The sequence below is a fragment of the Salvelinus alpinus genome, chromosome 16, assembly GCF_045679555.1.
Source record: "Salvelinus alpinus chromosome 16, SLU_Salpinus.1, whole genome shotgun sequence".
Lineage (NCBI taxonomy): Eukaryota > Metazoa > Chordata > Actinopteri > Salmoniformes > Salmonidae > Salvelinus > Salvelinus alpinus.
The window spans coordinates 44,469,139-44,488,972 of NC_092101.1; the positions used below are offsets into that span (position 1 = coordinate 44,469,139).

The following is a 19,834-nucleotide window of genomic DNA, read 5'->3' on the forward strand; positions in this document are numbered from 1 at the left end:
AGTGGACTAGGCTGACTGTGTTGTGGTTGACTAGAGGTTGAACCAGTGGGCTAGTCTGATTGTGGTTGACTAGAGGTTGAACCAGTGGACTAGTCTGACTGTGTTGTGGTTGACTAGTGGTTGAACCAGTGGACTAGTCTGACTGTGTTGTGGTTGACTAGAGGTTTAACCAGTGGACTAGTCTGATTGTGTTGTGGTTGAATAGAGGTTGAACCAGTGGACTAGTCTGCTTGTGGTTGACTAGAGGTTGAACCAGTGGACTAGTCTGACTGTGTTGTGGTTGACTAGAGGTTGAACTAGTGGACTAGTCTGACTGTGGTTGACTAGAGGTTGAACCAGTGGACTAGTCTGACTGTGTTGTGTTTGACAAGAGGTTGAACCAGTGGACTGGTCTGACTGTGTTGTGTTTGACTAGAGGTTGAACCAGTGGACTAGTCAGACTGTATTGTGGTTGACTAGAGATGGAACCAATGGACTAGGCTGACTGTATTCTGGTTGACTAGAGTTTGAACCAGTGGACTAGTCTGACAGTGGTTGACTGGAGGTTGAACCAGTGGACTAGGCTGACTGTATTCTGGTTGACTAGAGTTTGAACCAGTGGACTAGTCTGACTGTGTTGTGGTTGACTAGAGGTTGAACCAGTGGACTAGTCTGACTGTGTTGTGGTTGACTAGAGGTTGAACCAGTGGACTAGGCTGACTGTATTGTGGTTGACTGGAGGTTGAACCAGTGGACTAGTCTGACTGTATTGTGGTTGACTGGAGGTTGAACTAGTGGACTAGGCTGACTGTATTGTGGTTGACTAGAGGTTGAACCAGTGGACTAGTCTGACTGTATTGTGGTTGACTGGAGGTTGAACCAGTGGACTAGGCTGACTGTATTGTGGTTGACTCACTAGAGGTTGATGTATCTCTAGGGGTATCTGTTCGTTCTCTGACCGGCTGTGTATTCCAGAGGTTCATCTCATGCTGAGCTGTCTCACTTAACCCTGACAGACAGAGCAGTGAAATGGCTGTGTTTAGCCTCTGCTACCTAGGGCTGTTGGCTGTACTCAATGTTACGGCTATGCTTTTGTTTTGGGTTTTGTCTGTGTGATGACTGTGTTTCACCACGTTTTGATGGTGGAAAATGCTGTTTTACAACACGCTGTAACTGTTCTGACTGTGGTAAGTCTATTTTAAACTAAGTATATTATAAACTGAGCTTTAGGTTGGGTTTAGTATGGCTGCTCTAAGGTGAAAAGTTCTGATATGTTTTGTCTTCTTCCTCCACAGTCTAAACACAACCCCACAAGGCTTTACCCCTTACCGCGCTTTAACCGTTCAGACATTCCCAGAGTGTCTCAAGAGTAGGGCTGTGACGGTCATGAAAGTTTGGATTACCAAATGACAGCGGTTACGTTTATAATCATTCGAATAGAACAAAAATAATATACGCCCACACCATTCTTTTGTTGGTGTACGCCCACACCAATCTGTTGTTGGGGTACGCCCACACCATTCTGTTGTTGCAGTACGCCCACACCATTCTGTTGTTGGGGTACGCCCACACCATTCTGTTGTTGCGGTACGCCCACACCATTCTGTTGTTGGGGTACGCCCACACCGTTCTGTTGTTGGGGTACGCCCACACCATTCTGTTGTTGGGGTACGCCTACACCATTATGTTGTTGGGGTACGCCCACACCATTCTGTTGTTGCGGTACGCCCACACCATTCTGTTGTTGGGGTACGCCCACACCGTTCTGTTGTTGGGGTACACCCACACCATTCTGTTGTTGGGGTACGCCCACACCGTTCTGTTGTTGGGGTACACCCACACCATTCTGTTGTTGGGGTACGCCCACACCATTCTGTTGTTGCAGTACGCCCACACCATTCTGTTGTTGGGGTACGCCCACACCATTCTGTTGTTGCGGTACGCCCACACCATTCTGATGTTGCGGTACGCCCACACCATTCTGTTGTTGCAGTACGCCCACACCATTCTGTTGTTGCGGTACGCCCACACCATTCTGTTGTTGGGGTACGCCCACACCGTTCTGTTGTTGGAGTACGTCCACACCATTCTGTTGTTGGGGTACGCCCACACCGTTCTGTTGTTGCAGTACGTCCACACCGTTCTGTTGTTGGAGTACGTCCACACCATTCTGTTGTTGCGGTACGTCCACACCATTCTGTTGTTGCAGTACGCCCACACCATTCTGTTGTTGCGGTACGCCCACACCATTCTGTTGTTGGGGTACGCCCACACCGTTCTGTTGTTGGAGTACGTCCACACCATTCTGTTGTTGGGGTACGCCCACACCGTTCTGTTGTTGCAGTACGTCCACACCGTTCTGTTGTTGCAGTACGTCCACACCATTCTGTTGTTGGGGTACGCCCACACCGTTCTGTTGTTGCAGTACGTCCACACCATTCTGTTGTTGGGGTACGCCCACACCGTTCTGTTGTTGCAGTACGCCCACACCGTTCTGTTGTTGGAGTACGTCCTCACCATTCTGTTGTTGCAGTACGTCCACACCATTCTGTTGTTGCGGTACGCCCACACCATTCTGTTGTTGCGGTACGTCCACATCATTCCAACACAGAAAAGCAGCTTTTTAACATACTTAATTACCATGTTTTGGAAGGAAAACTATTTCATTCATATTATAATTTATTATTGTAATCACATTTAATAGAAATCATCTGGAAACACTGGACACTAACTTTAGCTGCAAGTTGGTTCCCCCTCCCCCACACACAGAGTTCCCCTGAAAGAATGTGAACCTTTTCCCCACTGCCCACATACAAAAACAGTGTTTCCCAGGCCATCCAATGAGTTTAGGTGAATAGTTTTGAGGGGATTTCTATGCTTGTGCCATGCTGTGTGTTTCAGTCATGGTAATGGACCATGACACCTGGGCATAGATTGTGTGTGAAAGAGTTTGATCCTTTTTAATCTGTCTTTAATTGGGTGCTGGTTCACATCACCCCCCCCCCCCCCCCCTTCCATCACAACCTGTCCCCCTCCATCACAACCTGTCCCCCTCCATCACAACCTGTCCCCCTCCATCACAACCTGTCCCCCTCCATCACAACCTGTCCCCCTCCATCACAACCTGTCCTCCTCCATCCCAACCTGTCCCCCTCCATCACAACCTGTCCCCCTCCATCACAACCTGTCCCCCTCCATCACAACCTGTCCCCCTCCATCCCAACCTGTCCCCCTCCATCCCAACCTGTTCCCCTCCATCACAACCTGTCCCCCTCCATCACAACCTGTCCCCCTCCATCCCAACCTGTCCCCCTCCATCACAACCTGTCCCCCTCCATCACAACCTGTCCCCCTCCATCCCAACCTGTCCCCCTCCATCCCAACCTGTTCCCCTCCATCACAACCTGTTCCCCTCCATCCCAACCTGTCCCCCTCCATCCCAACCTGTTCCCCTCCATCACAACCTGTCCCCCTCCATCACAACCTGTCCCCCTCCATCCCAACCTGTACCCCTCCATCACAACCTGTCCCCCTCCATCACAACCTGTCCCCCTCCATCACAACCTGTCCCCCTCCATCCCAACCTGTCCCCCTCCATCCCAACCTGTCCCCCTCCATCACAACCTGTCCCCCTCCATCACAACCTGTCCCCCTCCATCACAACCTGTCCCCCTCCATCACAACCTGTCCCCCTCCATCACAACCTGTCCCCCTCCATCACAACCTGTCCCCCTCCATCCCAACCTGTCCCCCTCCATCCCAACCTGTCCCCCTCCATCACAACCTGTCCCCCTCCATCACAACCTGTCCCCCTCCATCCCAACCTGTCCCCCTCCATCCCAACCTGTTCCCCTCCATCACAACCTGTCCCCCTCCATCCCAACCTGTCCCCCTCCATCCCAACCTGTCCCCCTCCATCCCAACCTGTTCCCCTCCATCACAACCTGTCCCCCTCCATCACAACCTGTCCCCCTCCATCACAACCTGTCCCCCTCCATCCCAACCTGTCCCCCTCCATCCCAACCTGTCCCCCTCCATCACAACCTGTCCCCCTCCATCACAACCTGTCCCCCTCCATCACAACCTGTCCCCCTCCATCCCAACCTGTCCCCCTCCATCCCAACCTGTCCCCCTCCATCACAACCTGTCCCCCTCCATCACAACCTGTCCCCCTCCATCCCAACCTGTCCCCCTCCATCACAACCTGTCCCCCTCCATCACAACCTGTCCCCCTCCATCCCAACCTGTCCCCCTCCATCCCAACCTGTCCCCCTCCATCACAACCTGTCCCCCTCCATCACAACCTGTCCCCCTCCATCACAACCTGTCCCCCTCCATCCCAACCTGTCCCCCTCCATCACAACCTGTCCCCCTCCATCACAACCTGTCCCCCTCCATCACAACCTGTCCCCCTCCATCACAACCTGTTCCCCTCCATCACAACCTGTCCCCCTCCATCACAACCTGTCCCCCTCCATCCCAACCTGTCCCCCTCCATCACAACCTGTCCCCCTCCATCACAACCTGTCCCCCTCCATCACAACCTGTCCCCCTCCATCACAACCTGTCCCTCTCCATCACAACATGCCCTCGCCCCCCCCCCCTTGTTCCTCCTTGGATATCCAGGTACTCACTTAGATATTTGTTCCAGGAGAGTGTGTGCTTTCCTCTCCCAGGGATACACCAGGTTGGTCTCCTTAGCTATCTCCTGACCTTAGCAATGAGCACGTCTTGGCTTCATACTGCGTGGTGTTTTATGGCCCATGATAATAGTTCAGGAAGGTTGTAACTTGAAAAGTATGTGAATAACCCAGAGGGATAGCTGCAGTGGCAGCCTGCCTGTCCCGTTCCATCTCTCGCTCTGTGCTCTGCTCTGGAGGCAGCAGCACCGGTCCTCCCGGAGCTCAGAGAACACATTGATTAGTAAAAGAAGCAGGGGACAGCAGCAGGACTGTATCTTTTAGTGACTCCGGGACTGGACTTCTCTTGCCAAAGAAGACAAAGAGGAGGAAAAAAGAGAATGAAGAATGTTTTTCCGTTTGACGCCGGATCAGTGTTTCAAGATGTCCTTCTGAGAGTACTGGGGATGTTTTCAGATCAGGGTTGGATTCATAGCTGATGAGAGTCTGTGTCTGGTGCTGCTGACCAACTGAAGGTGTGAAGATCAGCCTCCAACTAAAGCCAGTGGAAGGCACTTAAAAAACACATAATTAACCTGAGTCCTTTGTCTTTCTCTATGGTGGACCCACCCTGACACTGGTTGCTAACAGGATAGTTATTACAGTATTCACCTTAATTCAGGCAATCCAAGGGGCAACCCTTAATAAGGACCCCTGGGGATATATTAGTTGAGTGTAGCACTGTCAGGGTCTCACTGCATCCCAAATGGAGCCAGGGGTCTGGTCTAAAATACTGCACTATAAAGACAATAGGGTAACATCTGATAAATATGTCTATGTGACCAATCAGCAATTTGATTTGATGTGGGACTTAGCCCGGCACTGCCATGGCTTCCCTTCCCAAGGATGTGTCCATTCCAGGAGCAATCTGTCCTGCTGGGGTAGGGGAAACCTGTCCTACTGGGGTAGGGGAAACCTGTCCTACTGGGGTAGGGGAAATCTGTCCTACTGGGGTAGGGGAAGTCTGTCCTGCTGGGGTAGGGGAAACCTGTCCTACTGGGGTAGGGGAAACCTGTCCTACTGGGGTAGGGGAAACCTGTCCTACTGGGGTAGGGGTAACCTGTCCTACTGGGGTAGGGGGAATCTGTCCTACTGGGGTAGGGAAAATCTGTCCTACTGGGGTAGGGGAAGTCTGTCCTGCTGGGGTAGGGGCAGTCTGTCCTGCTGGGGTAGGGGAATATGTCCTACTGGGGTAGGGGAATCTGTCCTACTGGGGTAGGGGGAATCTGTCCTACTGGGGTAGGGGTAATCTGTCCTGCTGGGGTAGGGGGAATCTGTCCTACTGGGGTAGGAGGAATCTGTCCTACTGGGGTAGGGGAAACCTGTTCTACTGGGGTAGGAGGAATCTGTCCTGCTGGGGTAGGGGTAATCTGTCCTACTGGGGTAGGGGGAATCTGTCCTACTGGGGTAGGGGGAATCTGTCCTGCTGGGGTAGGGGTAATCTGTCCTACTGGGGTAGGGGTAATCTGTCCTACTGGGGTAGGGTTAATCTGTCCTACTGGGGTAGGGGCAGTCTGTCCTGCTGGGGAATGGGTAATCTGTCCTACTGGTGTAGGGGCAGTGTGTCCTGTCCTGCTGGGGTAGGGGAGGTCTGTCCTGCTGGGGTAGGGGCAGTCTGTCCTGCTGGGGTAGGGGAAATTTGTCCTACTGGGGTAGGGGAAAATCTGTCCTACTGGGGTAGGGGGAGTCTGTCCTGCTGGGGTAGGGGCAGTCTGTCCTGCTGGGGTAGGGGCAGTCTGTCCTACTGGGGTAGGGGCAGTCTGTTCTGGGTAGGGGCAGTCTTGTGTAGGGGCAGTCTGTTCTGCTGGGGTAGGGGTTGGGGCTGTGTGTGTTGGGGTTGGGGCTGTGTGTGATGGGGTTGGGGTTGGGGCTGTGTGTGATGGGGTTGGGGTTGGGGCTGTGTGTGATGCGGTAGGGGCTGTGTGTGATGGGGTTGGGGTTGGGGCTGTGTGTGATGGGGTAGGGGCTGTGTGTGATGGGGTTGGGGCTGTGTGTGATGGGGTAGGGGCTGTGTGTGATGGGGTTGGGGTTGGGGCTGTGTGTGATGGGGTAGGGGCTGTGTGTGATGGGGTAGGGGCTGTGTGTGATGGGGTAGGGGCTGTGTGTGATGGGGTTGGGGTTGGGGCTGTGTGTGTTGGGGTTGGGGCTGTGTGTGATGGGGTAGGGGCTGTGTGTGATGGGGTAGGGGCTGTGTGTGATGGGGTAGGGGCTGTGTGTGATGGGGTTGGGGTTGGGGCTGTGTGTGTTGGGGTTGGGGCTGTGTGTGATGGGGTAGGGGCTGTGTGTGATGGGGTAGGGGCTGTGTGTGATGGGGTAGGGGCTGTGTGTGATGGGGTTGGGGTTGGGGCTGTGTGTGTTGGGGTTGGGGCTGTGTGTGATGGGGAAGGGGCTGATTTCAGCCTCTTTATACTATAGGCTCTATTATCTCCGTTGTAACAGGTCTTTTTAAGAGTCATTCTCCCAGTTATGACCCCGTCGTCTGCCCACTAAAGCCCTGCTGTGGCTCTGCCCAGTGTGTCGCTCTACAGCCACAATTAGGCCACTTTTACGGTCACTACGGGGATTGTGCTTTAAGGTATTTGCTTTGTGACATTCCCCATTGAGCTGGATATTGCCACCCACACACTCCTTTGAATGGCCTCTGAATGGTGAAGACATTTGCCAGACTTGTACATGTTCTCAATAGCCTTTGGTTTGGTTGGAGTGTGAGGAAGATGTATTGATGCATTGATCTTCATCATCTTCTTGGAAGAGTAGACCAGTCGTTTTCTTTATGGTTGGACAGTATATCAGTATATCTCTTTCTATAAGAGTTGTCATTGTTACTGATACTGACTAGACTACAGTGAACTCTTTTGCATGTAAAGGTGAGGATTTTCCCCGTTTCACCAACCTTTATTTCAATGTAATGACTAAGTCTTTATTTGAGGCCTGCTTCAAAGAGCTGCAGTATAATGAAGAGCCCATAACGCCAGCTCATCTTCTCCCTGATTATAGTACTCATGTTTGTCAAGTGAAAGCACCACTGACTGACTGACAGACAGACTGAAAGATCATGTTGTTGGGGAATTGTAGATGTTGCTATAAATCATCATAGGCATTTTTCAATGTCAGGCCTTGACAGACTAATTCTCTCACTTCAGTCACTGTAAATGTCTTGTTTATACAAGTGGAAATGGCTGCCATACTTCCCTCCGTAATCATAGTTCGCTCCAAGATCAACCTGGGGAACTCTGCTTTACACAAATTGGCTGAAAATACAAAGTATTATTATTTTGATCCTCAGATGTCGCCCAAAGTACACAATCTTGTTGGAAAATGGTGTTCAATTTGATGTAAAATCTTTGGCTTCTCTTGAATTGGAGACATGATCATAATCATTCTGGCAGAGCCATCTTGGATCCACCATGCCGGCACAGCCGTCTTGGATCAACCATACTGGCACAGCCATCTTGGATCCACCATACTGGCACAGCCATCTTGGATCCACCATACTGGCACAGCCATCTTGGATCCACCATACTGGCACAGCCATCTTGGATCCACCATACCGGCACAGCCGTCTTGGATCCACCATAACGGCACAGCCATCTTGGATCCACCATACTGGCACAGCCATCTTGGATCCACCATACTGGCACAGCCATCTTGGATTCACCATACCCACACAGCCATCTTGGATCCAAAATACCGGCACAGCCATCTTAGATCAACCATACCGGCACAGCCATCCTAAGCTTATCACATTGTTATGTTCTAACTTTAGAAACGGTCATAAATAAATAATTAAATAACTGTGGTGATGGCGTAAGCAGACCAAGTTTAGAGACATCATCATGACACCCTGCTCCTAACCAGTGTTTAGTGACATCATCATGACACCCTGCTCCTAACCAGTGTTTAGTGACATCATCATGACACCCTGCTCCTAACCAGTGTTTAGTGACATCATCATGACACCCTGCTCCTAACCAGTGTTTAGTGACATCATCATGACACCCTGCTCCTAACCAGTGTTTAGTGACATCATCATGACACCCTGCTCCTAACCAGTGTTTAGTGACATCATCATGACACCCTGCTCCTAACCAGTGTTTAGTGACATCATCATGACACCCTGCTCCTAGCCAGTGTTTAGTGACATCATCATGACACCCTGCTCCTAACCAGTGTTTAGTGACATCATCATGACACCCTGCTCCTAACCAGTGTTTAGTGACATCATCATGACACCCTGCTCCTAACCAGTGTTTAGTGACATCATCATGACACCCTGCTCCTAACCAGTGTTTAGTGACATCATCATGACACCCTGCTCCTAACCAGTGTTTAGTGACATCATCATGACACCCTGCTCCTAACCAGTGTTTAGTGACATCATCATGACACCCTGCTCCTAACCAGTGTTTAGTGACATCATCATGACACCCTGCTCCTAACCAGTGTTTAGTGACATCATCATGACACCCTGCTCCTAACCAGTGTTTAGTGACATCATCATGACACCCTGCTCCTAACCAGTGTTTAGTGACATCATCATGACACCCTGCTCCTAACCAGTGTTTAGTGACATCATCATGACACCCTGCTCCTTTTTATCAACTCTATTGTGATGGATTCTAAACTTGTCTTGTATGGGACAAACTACTGTATACAGTAGGTTTAGGATATAGATGCAGACATTGTCATTGTGTGTGATCCCACATCACATCACAAACAACACTCTAATACAGTGGTATTCAAACTCTATAAGTGTGGAACCAGAATTTCAGGGAACACAATTTTTTGGCAAAATAATTTCTTGCGACCACACCACAAATCTAATGACACAACCTTAAAATCTGTACATTTAGATTTTAACATCAACAAATAACCTTCAATTCATTGCAGCCTTCCTTCTTCAAGATCCCTTTTACCCTATACAAATCTCCCACTTTACCACCACCAAAGCACCCCCAGACCATCACATTGTCTCCACTATTCTTGACAGACGGCATCTTTTCATTTTTTTCTGCGCCTCATGAATGTTCTTCTTTGTGATCCGAACACCTCAAACTTATATTCGTCTGTCCATAACACTGTTTTCCAATCTTCCTCTGTCCAGTGTCTGTGTTCTTTTGCCCATCTTAATCTTTTCTTTTTATTGGCCAATCTGAGATATGGCTTTTTCTTTGCAACTCTGCCTAGAAGGCCAGCATCCCGGAGTCACCTCTTCACTGTTGACATTGAGACTGGTGTTTTGCGGGTACTATTTAATGAAGCTGCCAGTTGAGGACTTGTGAGGCGTCTGTTTCTCAAACTAGACACTCTAATGTACTTGTCCTCTTGCTCAGTTGTGCACCGGGGCCTCCCACTCCTCTTTCAATTCTGGTTAGGGCCAGTTTGCGCTGTTCTGTGAAGGGAGTAGAGCACAGCATTGTACGAGATCTTCAGTTTCTTGTCAATTTCTCGCATGGAATAGCCTTCATTTCTCAGAACAAGAATAGACTGACAAGTTTCAGAAGAAAGTTATTTGTTTCTGGCCATTTTGAGCCTGTAATCGAACCCACAAATGCTGATGCTCCAGATACTCAACTAGTCTAAAGAAGGCCGGTTTTATTGCTTCTTTAATTAGAACAACAGTTTTCAGCTGTGCTAACGTAATTGCAAAAGGGTTTTCTAATGATCAATTAGCCTTTTAAAATGATAAACTTGGATTAGCTAACACAACGTCGATAGGCTGATGAGGTGGCAGGTAACCTAATGGTTAGAGCGTTGGACTAGTAACCGAAAGGTTGCAAGATCGAATCCCTGAGGAGACAAAGTAAAAATCTGCGGTTCTGCCCCGAAACAAGGCAGTTAACCCACTGTTCCTAGGCTGCCATTGAAAATAAGAATTTGTTCTTAACTGACTTGCCTAGTTAAATAAAAAAGAATTGCCATTGGAACACAGGAGTGATGGTTGCTGATAATGGACCTCTGTACACCTATGTAGATATTCCATTAAAAATCAGCTGTTTCCAGCTACAACATTAACAATGTCTACACTGTATTTCTGATCAATTTTGATGTTATTTTCATGGACAAAACATTAGATTTTCTTTCAAAAACAATTACATTTCTAAGTTTAATTTTTTATTTTATTTTTTGAACGGTATGGTGTATATAGAGATTTTAGCAACCCCACTGCAGTTCCCCCGTCCCTGACTTTGAATATCACTGCTCTAATAGAATCTAATCTGACCTAAGATGATTCTAATCTTTGACCTATTTCCCCACTCTCCAGACGTCTAGCGAGGGCAGACACTCAGTCCGGATCTCAGGAGTCAGCACCATCGACTTCCGGGCCGGATTTTCCAGGAAGCCCACTCTGGACTTCAAGATGACCTCTAGCCGGCCGGTTCAAGGTCAGTAAGGTCATGGTTCAAGGTCAGTAAGGTCATGTGACCCACATCGTTGTACCATCACACACCTGCTCCTTTAGTTTGACTGGAAATGGTGGGATGTTACCTTTTGGAAAAATAGCTATCTTTTGTGTGCTTTACCTTAGCTTAATTTCATGTTTAAGTTTCAAGGATATTTGTTATTAGTTTTTACAAATTATTTGGAGATTTATGAATCTGACAAATTTGACACTATTCTTATCATCCTCTCATTGTCGTCTCCTAACCTCCCCCTTGCTCTCCCATCCCACTCCCTCCCCCCCTACCTCCCTCCCTCTATCCTAACCTCCCTCCCTCCCTCTCTCCAGGTATCGCCACTTACATCCTGCTGAACACCACAGGGCTGTTCCATCCGGCACGAGCTGATAGGCTGGAGCTTGTATCAATCACAGGCGGTGTGATTAAGACCCTCCCAGTGCGGTACTATCCCAACACTGGGACGGGAAGTCCCCTGACAGGAACCATCTGGAACATCACAGAGTTTGTCCCGCCGAAAGAGGCCTTCTTCCTGCGGGTCACAGGTTATGACAAGGACGGCTTCCTGTTCCAGAGGGTCTCCAGTGTGTCCTTCTCCAGTATTGTTCCTGGTCAGTTACCTGGACTAACAGTGGTTTTGTCAGTGGCAAAGGGCTCTGGTCAAGTAGTACACTATATAAGGAATTTGTGAGGCAGCCAGTGACCCCCCCCAGTGACTCCTCCCCCCAGATATTTCAGTGTTTTCTTAGTGATTATTTTTAGCGAAGAGAAGAAAATATTTAATACAATTATAAATACAAATTGATACAAATGAAGAGTTCCAGCAATGAAAACAAAGTTCGATAGCGATTGAGCAATTATCCAAGATAAATTAAATTGTATATTTCTCACTGGATAGTTTTAGACTAGGGTTCCCAATGTTAGTACATGTTCTGGATGTTAACAATAACAATGTCTGTCCGTTTTTGCACTACCCTGTCCCACCCCTAACCCCTGCCAGATGCACCTAAGGTTGTGATGCCCCCCACCACCCCGGGGTACTACCTGCAGAGAGGGACCATCTCCTGCCAGGTAGACAGCCTCATCCCCTTCACACAGCGCTTCACCAGGGAGGGGAAAAGCCTGGGTGTCGATCAGCTCTTCAGGTAATATAGGACACTATTTGGGAGGGAGGGGAGGGGAGAGGGAGGTGAAGGAGGTGAGGGGAGAAGGAGAGGGAGGATAAATGGAAGCATGTGAAATGAATGGCGTTTCCAATACAGTCTGAAGGCATTGAATAAGCATCATATTATTAGCTAGATAGGGGGCTCCTAGTGTTACACACATCATCCAATCTCTAATATCTCCCTGTTCTAGAGCTTAAATCACATCATGGCACAGTACAGTATGTGAATTTGATTTGATTTGATTTGAATGTTTTGTGTCTCTGTCCCTCTGGCAGGGAGTCAGCCAATGCGTTGTGGGAGCTGGCCCAGGTGACTCTGAAGGATGAGGGCTTCTATGAGTGCATCGCCATCAGCAACGCTGGGACAGGACGCGCCCGAACCTTCCTGGATGTCTCAGGTAGGACCATCCCCTGACCCCTGACCCCTGACCCATACCGCTCTGTCACCTCTATGGCAACACAGGCCAAGTCAGTGTATGTCAAGCAGAAAGGTCTGGGATCCAAAAACGACATACCTGACTCCATCTTACTCTCAGAACTACGTATCTGACTCCATCTTACTCTCAGAACTACATATCTGACTCCATCTTACTCTCAGAACTACGTATCTGACTCCATCTTACTCTCAGAACTACGTATCTGACTCCATCTTACTCTCAGAACTACATATCTGACTCCATCTTACTCTCAGGACTACATATCTGACTCCATCTTACTCTCAGAACTACATATCTGACTCCATCTTACTCTCAGAACTACATATCTGACTCCATCATACTCGCAGAACTACATATCTGACTCCATCTTACTCTCAGGACTACATATCTGACTCCATCTTACTCTCAGAACTACATATCTGACTCCATCTTACTCTCAGAACTACATATCTGACTCCATCATACTCGCAGAACTACATATCTGACTCCATCTTACTCTCAGGACTACATATCTGACTCCATCATACTCGCAGAACCAGGGGCGCAACTTTCATGGGGGCATGTTCCTGCCACATGCTGTTTGGAGTGTTTATCCGACTGGATAAATAAATAAATAATAAATGTCCCCCCCCACTTCTAAAACCAAAGTTGCGCCCCTGCTCAGAACTATATATGTGACTCCATCTTACTCTCAGGTCCCCAGGGTATAGGACACTTGAGTATTAACCAATTAGCCTTGGCATGGTTAGATACTTCCCATCTAAAGAAGTGAGTCTATACATTACAATACAATACATGTGGAAACATTAAGTAGTGATGTATAATGGAACCCACAATAAGTATTTTGCTCAGCTGGGGGTTGTATGATTACCCTACACATACACTCATTCAAACACACACACGGATGCACACACACACACATGCACGCACAAAAACGCACACAAACGCACACAAACGCAAGCATACACGCAAATGCAAACGCAAACATACACACACACACACACACACACACACACACACACACACACACACACACACACACACACACACACACACACACACACACACACACACACACACACACACACACACACACACACACACACACACACACACACACACACACACACACACACACACACACACATACACACACACAGCAGTGGGGATGGATTCCTGAAGTGAAATGTAGCGGTAAGTGAAGCAGGTTTACTTCATGCTCATTGGGACAGAACCTTAGAGAACACGGTGATGATGTACAGCTACAAACCAAGCCCCAGGGGACGTGGGTTTGGCTTTTATAGGGCTCAGGGTTAGTGTGTGTTCATCCTGTACCCTGTGGGCCCTGGTCAAAACTAGTGCACTATATAGGGAATAGGGTGCCATTTGGGACTTAGCATGGGGGAGAACCTTGCTCTCAGTCTGACCTCTGTCTATGCCTCATAGGCCTCTGGCCATGGGCCATGGTTATGCATGTTGTGTAAGGTAATGTAGCACAGCGTTATGGGCCATGGTTATGCATGATATGTAAGGTAATGTAGCACAGCATTATGGGTCATGGTTATGCATGATATGTAAGGTAATGTAGCACAGCGTTATGGGTCATGGTTATGCATGATATGTAAGGTAATGTAGCACAGCATTATGGGTCATGGTTATGCATGACATGTAAGTTAATGTAGCACAGCACCTCTCCCCTCTCCCCACACTTCACCACAGTCCCCTCCCCCTCTCCCCAACACAGTCCCCTCATTTCGTGGGCAGTGTGCACATAGCCTGTCTTTTCTTGAGAGCCAGGTCTGCCTACGGCAACCTTTCTCAATATCAGGCTATGCTCACTGAGTCTGTACATAGTCAAAGCTTTCCATAATTTTGGGTCAGTCACAGTGGTCAGGTATTCTGCCACTGTGTACTATCTGTTTAGGGCCAAATAGCATTCTAGTTTGCTTTGTTTTTTAAAATGAACAGGGTGGCGCTCAAGCTCCCCTCCCTCCCTCCCTCCCTCCCTCCCTCCCTCCCTCCCTCCCTCCCTCCCTCCCTCCCTCCCTCCCTACCACTGCTCTGGCTTGGTTTTGTCCCAGAGCCAGTGATGTTATAAACAGGGTGACCATTTCACCCCGTATGTCATCTTCAGTCCTTCAGTCTCCCCAAATTTATATCAGCCCCCTGGAACCCAGGTCAGAGCTCCTTCCCCTCTTTCCTCCCCCCCTCCTCCCCTCCTCCCCTCCTCTCCTTCCCCCTGTTTTTCCATGCATATTTTTGGCAAACCTCTTAGAGAGGATTGACGACAGGCCCTATGAAGCTGAGCAGTACAGGGGTAAAGGTTGTGTGCGACTCAACGTTTTTGGAGAATCTCTCTCTTTCTGTCTGTCTCCCCTCTCTCTGTGTCTCTCTTTCTGTCTATCTCCCCTCTCTCTGTGTCTCTCTTTCTGTCTATCTCCCCTCTCTCTGTGTCTCTCTTTCTGTCTATCTCCCCTCTCTCTCTGTCTCTCTTTCTGTCTATCTCCCCTCTCTCTCTGTCTCTCTTTCTGTCTATCTCCCCTCTCTCTCTGTCTCTCTTTCTGTCTATCTCCCCCCTCTCTGTGTCTCTCTCTCCCTGTCTACCCCTACCCGTCTCTCTGTCTCTCTCTCTCTCTCTCTCTCTTTCTTTCTGTCTATCTCCCCCTCTCCCCCCTCTCTGAGTCTCTCTCTCCATGTCTACCCCCTACCCGTCTCTCTGTCTCTCTGTCTCTCTCTCTTTCTGTCTATCTCCCCCCTCTCCCCCCTCTCTGTGTCTCTCTCTCCCTGTCTACCCCCTACCCGTCTCTCTGTCTCTCTCTCTCTCTCTCTCTCTCTTTCTTTCTGTCTATCTCCCCCTCTCCCCCCTCTCTGAGTCTCTCTCTCCATGTCTACCCCCTACCCGTCTCTATGTCTCACTCTCTGTCTCTCTCTCCCTCCCTCTCTCTCTCCCTCCCTCCACAGAGCCCCCTCCTACAATCACAGTGGGCGGTAATGTGACAGCGCCTCCAGGTTCCAGTGCTGTTCTGACCTGCCATGTGGCCAGTACGGTCCAGTTCAACCTGACCTGGCACAGAGGGGGTGTGGACGCCCGGCTGGACCCCCGCCGGCGCCCCCTGGCCAACCTCTCCCTGGACATACACTCCGTTGGCCCCGACGACGCCGGCTGGTACGAGTGTGTTGCCACCAACGAGGGAGGAGTTTCAACCGAACGCATCTACCTCATCGTGCAAGGTGTGTGTATTTCTGTGTGTGTGTGTGTGTGTAAGCCTGCAAATGTTTTTGTCCGTCTATGTGTGTTTGTGTATGCATATGTGTACATTTATGTGTGTATGTGTGTCTCACTCCTCTCCACACTGTGTTAGCTGGACTGGAGTATGTCTGGGGGATCAGATTTACACCGCTGGGGTATGGGGCTCTGGGCAACACAACCTCCCTGCTCTCAAACACAGACCCCCTATGCGCTCTCAAACACAGACCCCCTATGCGCTCTCAAACACAGACCCCCTATGCGCTCTCAAACACAGACCCCCTCCTCGCTCCCAAACACAGACCCCTCTCCCTGCTCCCAAACACAGACCCCTCTCCCTGCTCCCCAACACAGACCCCTCTCCCACTCCCCAACACAGTCCCCTCTCCCCACTCCCCAACACAGTTCCCACTCCCAACTCCCAAACACAGTCCCCTCTCCCCAACACAGTCCCCTCTCCCCAACACAGTCCTCTCTCCCCAACACAGTCCCCTCTCCCCAACACAGTCCTCTCTCCCCAACACAGTCCCCTCTCCTCAACACAGTCCTCTCTCCCCAACACAGTCCCCCCTCCCCAACACAGTCCCCCCTCCCCAACACAGTCCTCTCTCCCCAACACAGTCCCCCCTCCCCAACACAGTCCCCCCTCCCCAACACAGTCCTCTCTCCCCAACACAGTCCCCTCTCCAGAACAAAGTCCCCCCTCCCCAACACAGTCCCCTCTCCCCAACACAGTCCCCTCTCCAGAACAAAGTCCCCTCTCCTCAACACAGTCCTCTCTCCCCAACACAGTCCCCCCTCCCCAACACAGTCCCCCCTCCCCAACACAGTCCTCTCTCCCCAACACAGTCCCCTTCTCCCCAACACAGTCCCCCCTCCCCAACACAGTCCTCTCTCCCCAACACAGTCCCCTCTCCAGAACAAAGTCCCCTCTCCCCAACACAGTCCCCTCTCCCCAACACAGTCCTCTCTCCCCAACACAGTCCCCCCTCCCCAACACAGTCCCCCCTCCCCAACACAGTCCTCTCTCCCCAACACAGTCCCCCCTCCCCAACACAGTCCCCCCTCCCCAACACAGTCCTCTCTCCCCAACACAGTCCCCTCTCCAGAACAAAGTCCTCTCTCCTCAACACAGTCCCCCCTCCCCAACACAGTCCCCTCTCCCCAACACAGTCCCCCCTCCCCAACACAGTCCTCTCTCCCCAACACAGTCCCCTCTCCCCAACACAGTCCCCCCTCCCCAACACAGTCCTCTCTCCCCAACACAGTCCCCCCTCCCCAACACAGTCCTCTCTCCCCAACACAGTCCTCTCTCCCCGTTCCCGGGCCCCTATAACTCACCCTAATACTTTATGGGACGTTTTGGTGCGCTAGCTAACCCAGGCATTTCCATCGCAAAGGCAGGACAAACTAGAACAAGTTCCTTACAGTACAGTACATCTCCTCTGTAGTTAGCAGCTCTCTTACACAGCATCAGGAACACATTGTCTGACAGACAGTCAGGTGGTATCCGATGAGGTGCTCTGGATGCCTTCTACCAGGAAATGGCGATGTGAGACAGATAAAAGGAGCTATTAGCAGATGAGCTCAGCCAAAGGCCATCCAGACCATCCATTACAGCCCAGGTGGCAGGAGGTGAGAAAGGGATAGAGAGAATAGAGAGCGAGAGAACAGATATATATAGAGAGAGAGGGCAGAGAACAGAGGAACAGAGAAAGAGAGAACAGAGTGAGAGAGAGAGAGGGCAGAGAACAGAGAGGAGAGATAGAGAAGAGAACAGTGACATGGAGGAGGGGGTGTAGTCACTGAAGACTTCATTTAAAGCTATTGATGATCAATCGTTATCTTGGAAGATTCTTTCACTCTCATTTGTCAGTCTCATTACGTTTAATCAACACACATTTTCACTTCTGTTATTTATCAGCCTCGAGATACCCTTAATTAACCGTAACCTTGACATCAACTGTAACTCAACTCAAAGACCCTCTGTAAGGTGTGATGTTACATGTCATGAGCATAACCATACCTGTAGAATATGGAACAGGCAGAATGTGTCAGAAGTGTTCCACTGTGTTCTAGGACAGGCAGAATGTGTCAGAAGTGTTCCACTGTGTTCTAGGACAGGCGGAATGTGTCAGAAGTGTTCCACTGGGCTCTAGGACAGGCAGAATGTGTCAGAAGTGTTCCACTGTGTTCTAGGACAGGCAGAATGTGTCAGAAGTGTTCCACTGTGTTCTAGGACAGGCATAATGTGTCAGAAGTGTTCCACTGTGTTCTAGGACAGGCAGAATGTGTCAGAAGTGTTCCACTGTGTTCTAGAACAAGCAGAATGTGTCAGAAGTGTTCCACTGTGTTCTAGGACAGGCAGAATGTTTCAGAAGTGTTCCACTGTGTTCTGGAACAAGCAGAATGTGTCAGAAGTGTTCCACTGGGTTCTAGGACAGGCAGAATGTTTCAGAAGTGTTCCACTGTGTTCTGGAACAAGCAGAATGTGTCAGAAGTGTTTCATTGTGTTCTAGCACAGGCATAATGTGTCAGAAGTGTTCCACTGTGTTCTATGACAGGCAGAATGTGTCAGAAGTGTTCCACTGTGTTCTAGGACAGACATAATGTATCAGAAGTGTTCCATAATGTTCTAGGACAGGCAGAATGTGTCAGAAGTGTTCCACTGTGTTCTAGGACAGGCAGAATGTGTCAGAAGTGTTCCACTGTGTTCTAGGAGAGGCAGAATGTGTCAGAAGTGTTCCACTGTGTTCTAGGACAGGCAGAATGTGTCAGAAGTGTTCCACTGTGTTCTAGGACAGCCAGAATGTATCAGAAGTGTTCCATAATGTTCTAGGACAGGCAGAATGTGTCAGAAGTTTTCCACTGTGTTCTAGGACAGGCAGAATGTGTCAGAAGTGTTCTAGAACAGGCAGAATGTGTCAGAAGTGTTCCACTGGGTTCTAGGACAGCCAGAGTGTGTCAGACGTGTTCCACTGGGTTCTAGGACTGGCATAATTAGTCAGAAGTGTTCCACTGTATTCTATAACAGGCAGAATGTGTCAGAAGTGTTCCACTGTGTTCTAGGATAGCCAGAATGTGTCAGAAGTGTTCCACTGTGTTCTAGGACAGACATAATGTGTCAGAAGTGTTCCACTGTGTTCTAGGACAGGTGAAATGTGTCAGAAGTGTTCAACTGTGTTCTAGGACAGCCAGAATGTATCAGAAGTGTTTCATAATGTTCTAGGACAGGCAGAATTTGTCAGACGTTTTCCACTGTGTTCTAGGACAGACATAATGTGTCAGAAGTGTTCCACTGTGTTCTTGGACAAGCAGAATGTGTCAGAAGTGTTTCACTGTGTTCTAGGACAGACATAATGTGTCAGAAGTGTTCCACTGTGTTCTTGGACAAGCAGAATGTATCAGAAGTGTTTCACTGTGTTCTAGGACAGCCAGAATGTGTCAGAAGTGTTCCACTGTGTTCTTGGACAAGCAGAATGTATCAGAAGTGTTCCACTGTGTTCTATGACAGGCAGCATGTGTCAGAAGTGTTTCACTGTGTTCTATGACAACCAGAATGTGTCAGAAGTGTTTCACTGTGTTCTAGGTTAGCTCCTGGGCTTGTTCTGCTCTCAGGGCTTTATGGCACTCAGTTACTGAGGGGTTACTGAAGGTTACTGAATACAGTACCGGTGCTGCTGCAGACACGTTTGGAACGAACTTCTCCATCCTGCCCTGTCATTTGCTCAGCTCATTGAGTGATAAGTTGCTCAATTGACCTAAAAAAAAGTTTCCCAGGGTTTCTTGGGTGGTTTTCAGTGTTGCACTCTTGTGTTTTTATCTCCCTCCCTACATCCATCTCTCTTGTTCTCTCTCCTAGCTCTTCCCCTCTCCCCCTCTCCTCTCGTGTTCTCTCTCCTAGCTCTTCCCCTCTCCCCCTCTCCTCT

At 49.4% G+C, this 19,834-nt stretch overlaps 1 protein-coding gene across 2 annotated transcripts in view; it reads left to right on the plus strand.

Moving 5' to 3' along the window:
* hmcn1 (hemicentin 1) overlaps positions 1–19,834 on the plus strand; it is a 229,641-nt gene that overhangs the window by 74,147 nt on the left and 135,660 nt on the right. For both annotated transcript variants that reach the window (XM_071346348.1, XM_071346349.1), the window contains exons 7-11: positions 10,924–11,044; positions 11,389–11,667; positions 12,057–12,201; positions 12,498–12,619; positions 15,620–15,889. In XM_071346348.1, the coding sequence (XP_071202449.1) occupies positions 10,924–11,044; positions 11,389–11,667; positions 12,057–12,201; positions 12,498–12,619; positions 15,620–15,889 (937 nt within the window). The remainder of the gene's footprint in view (positions 1–10,923; positions 11,045–11,388; positions 11,668–12,056; positions 12,202–12,497; positions 12,620–15,619; positions 15,890–19,834) is intronic.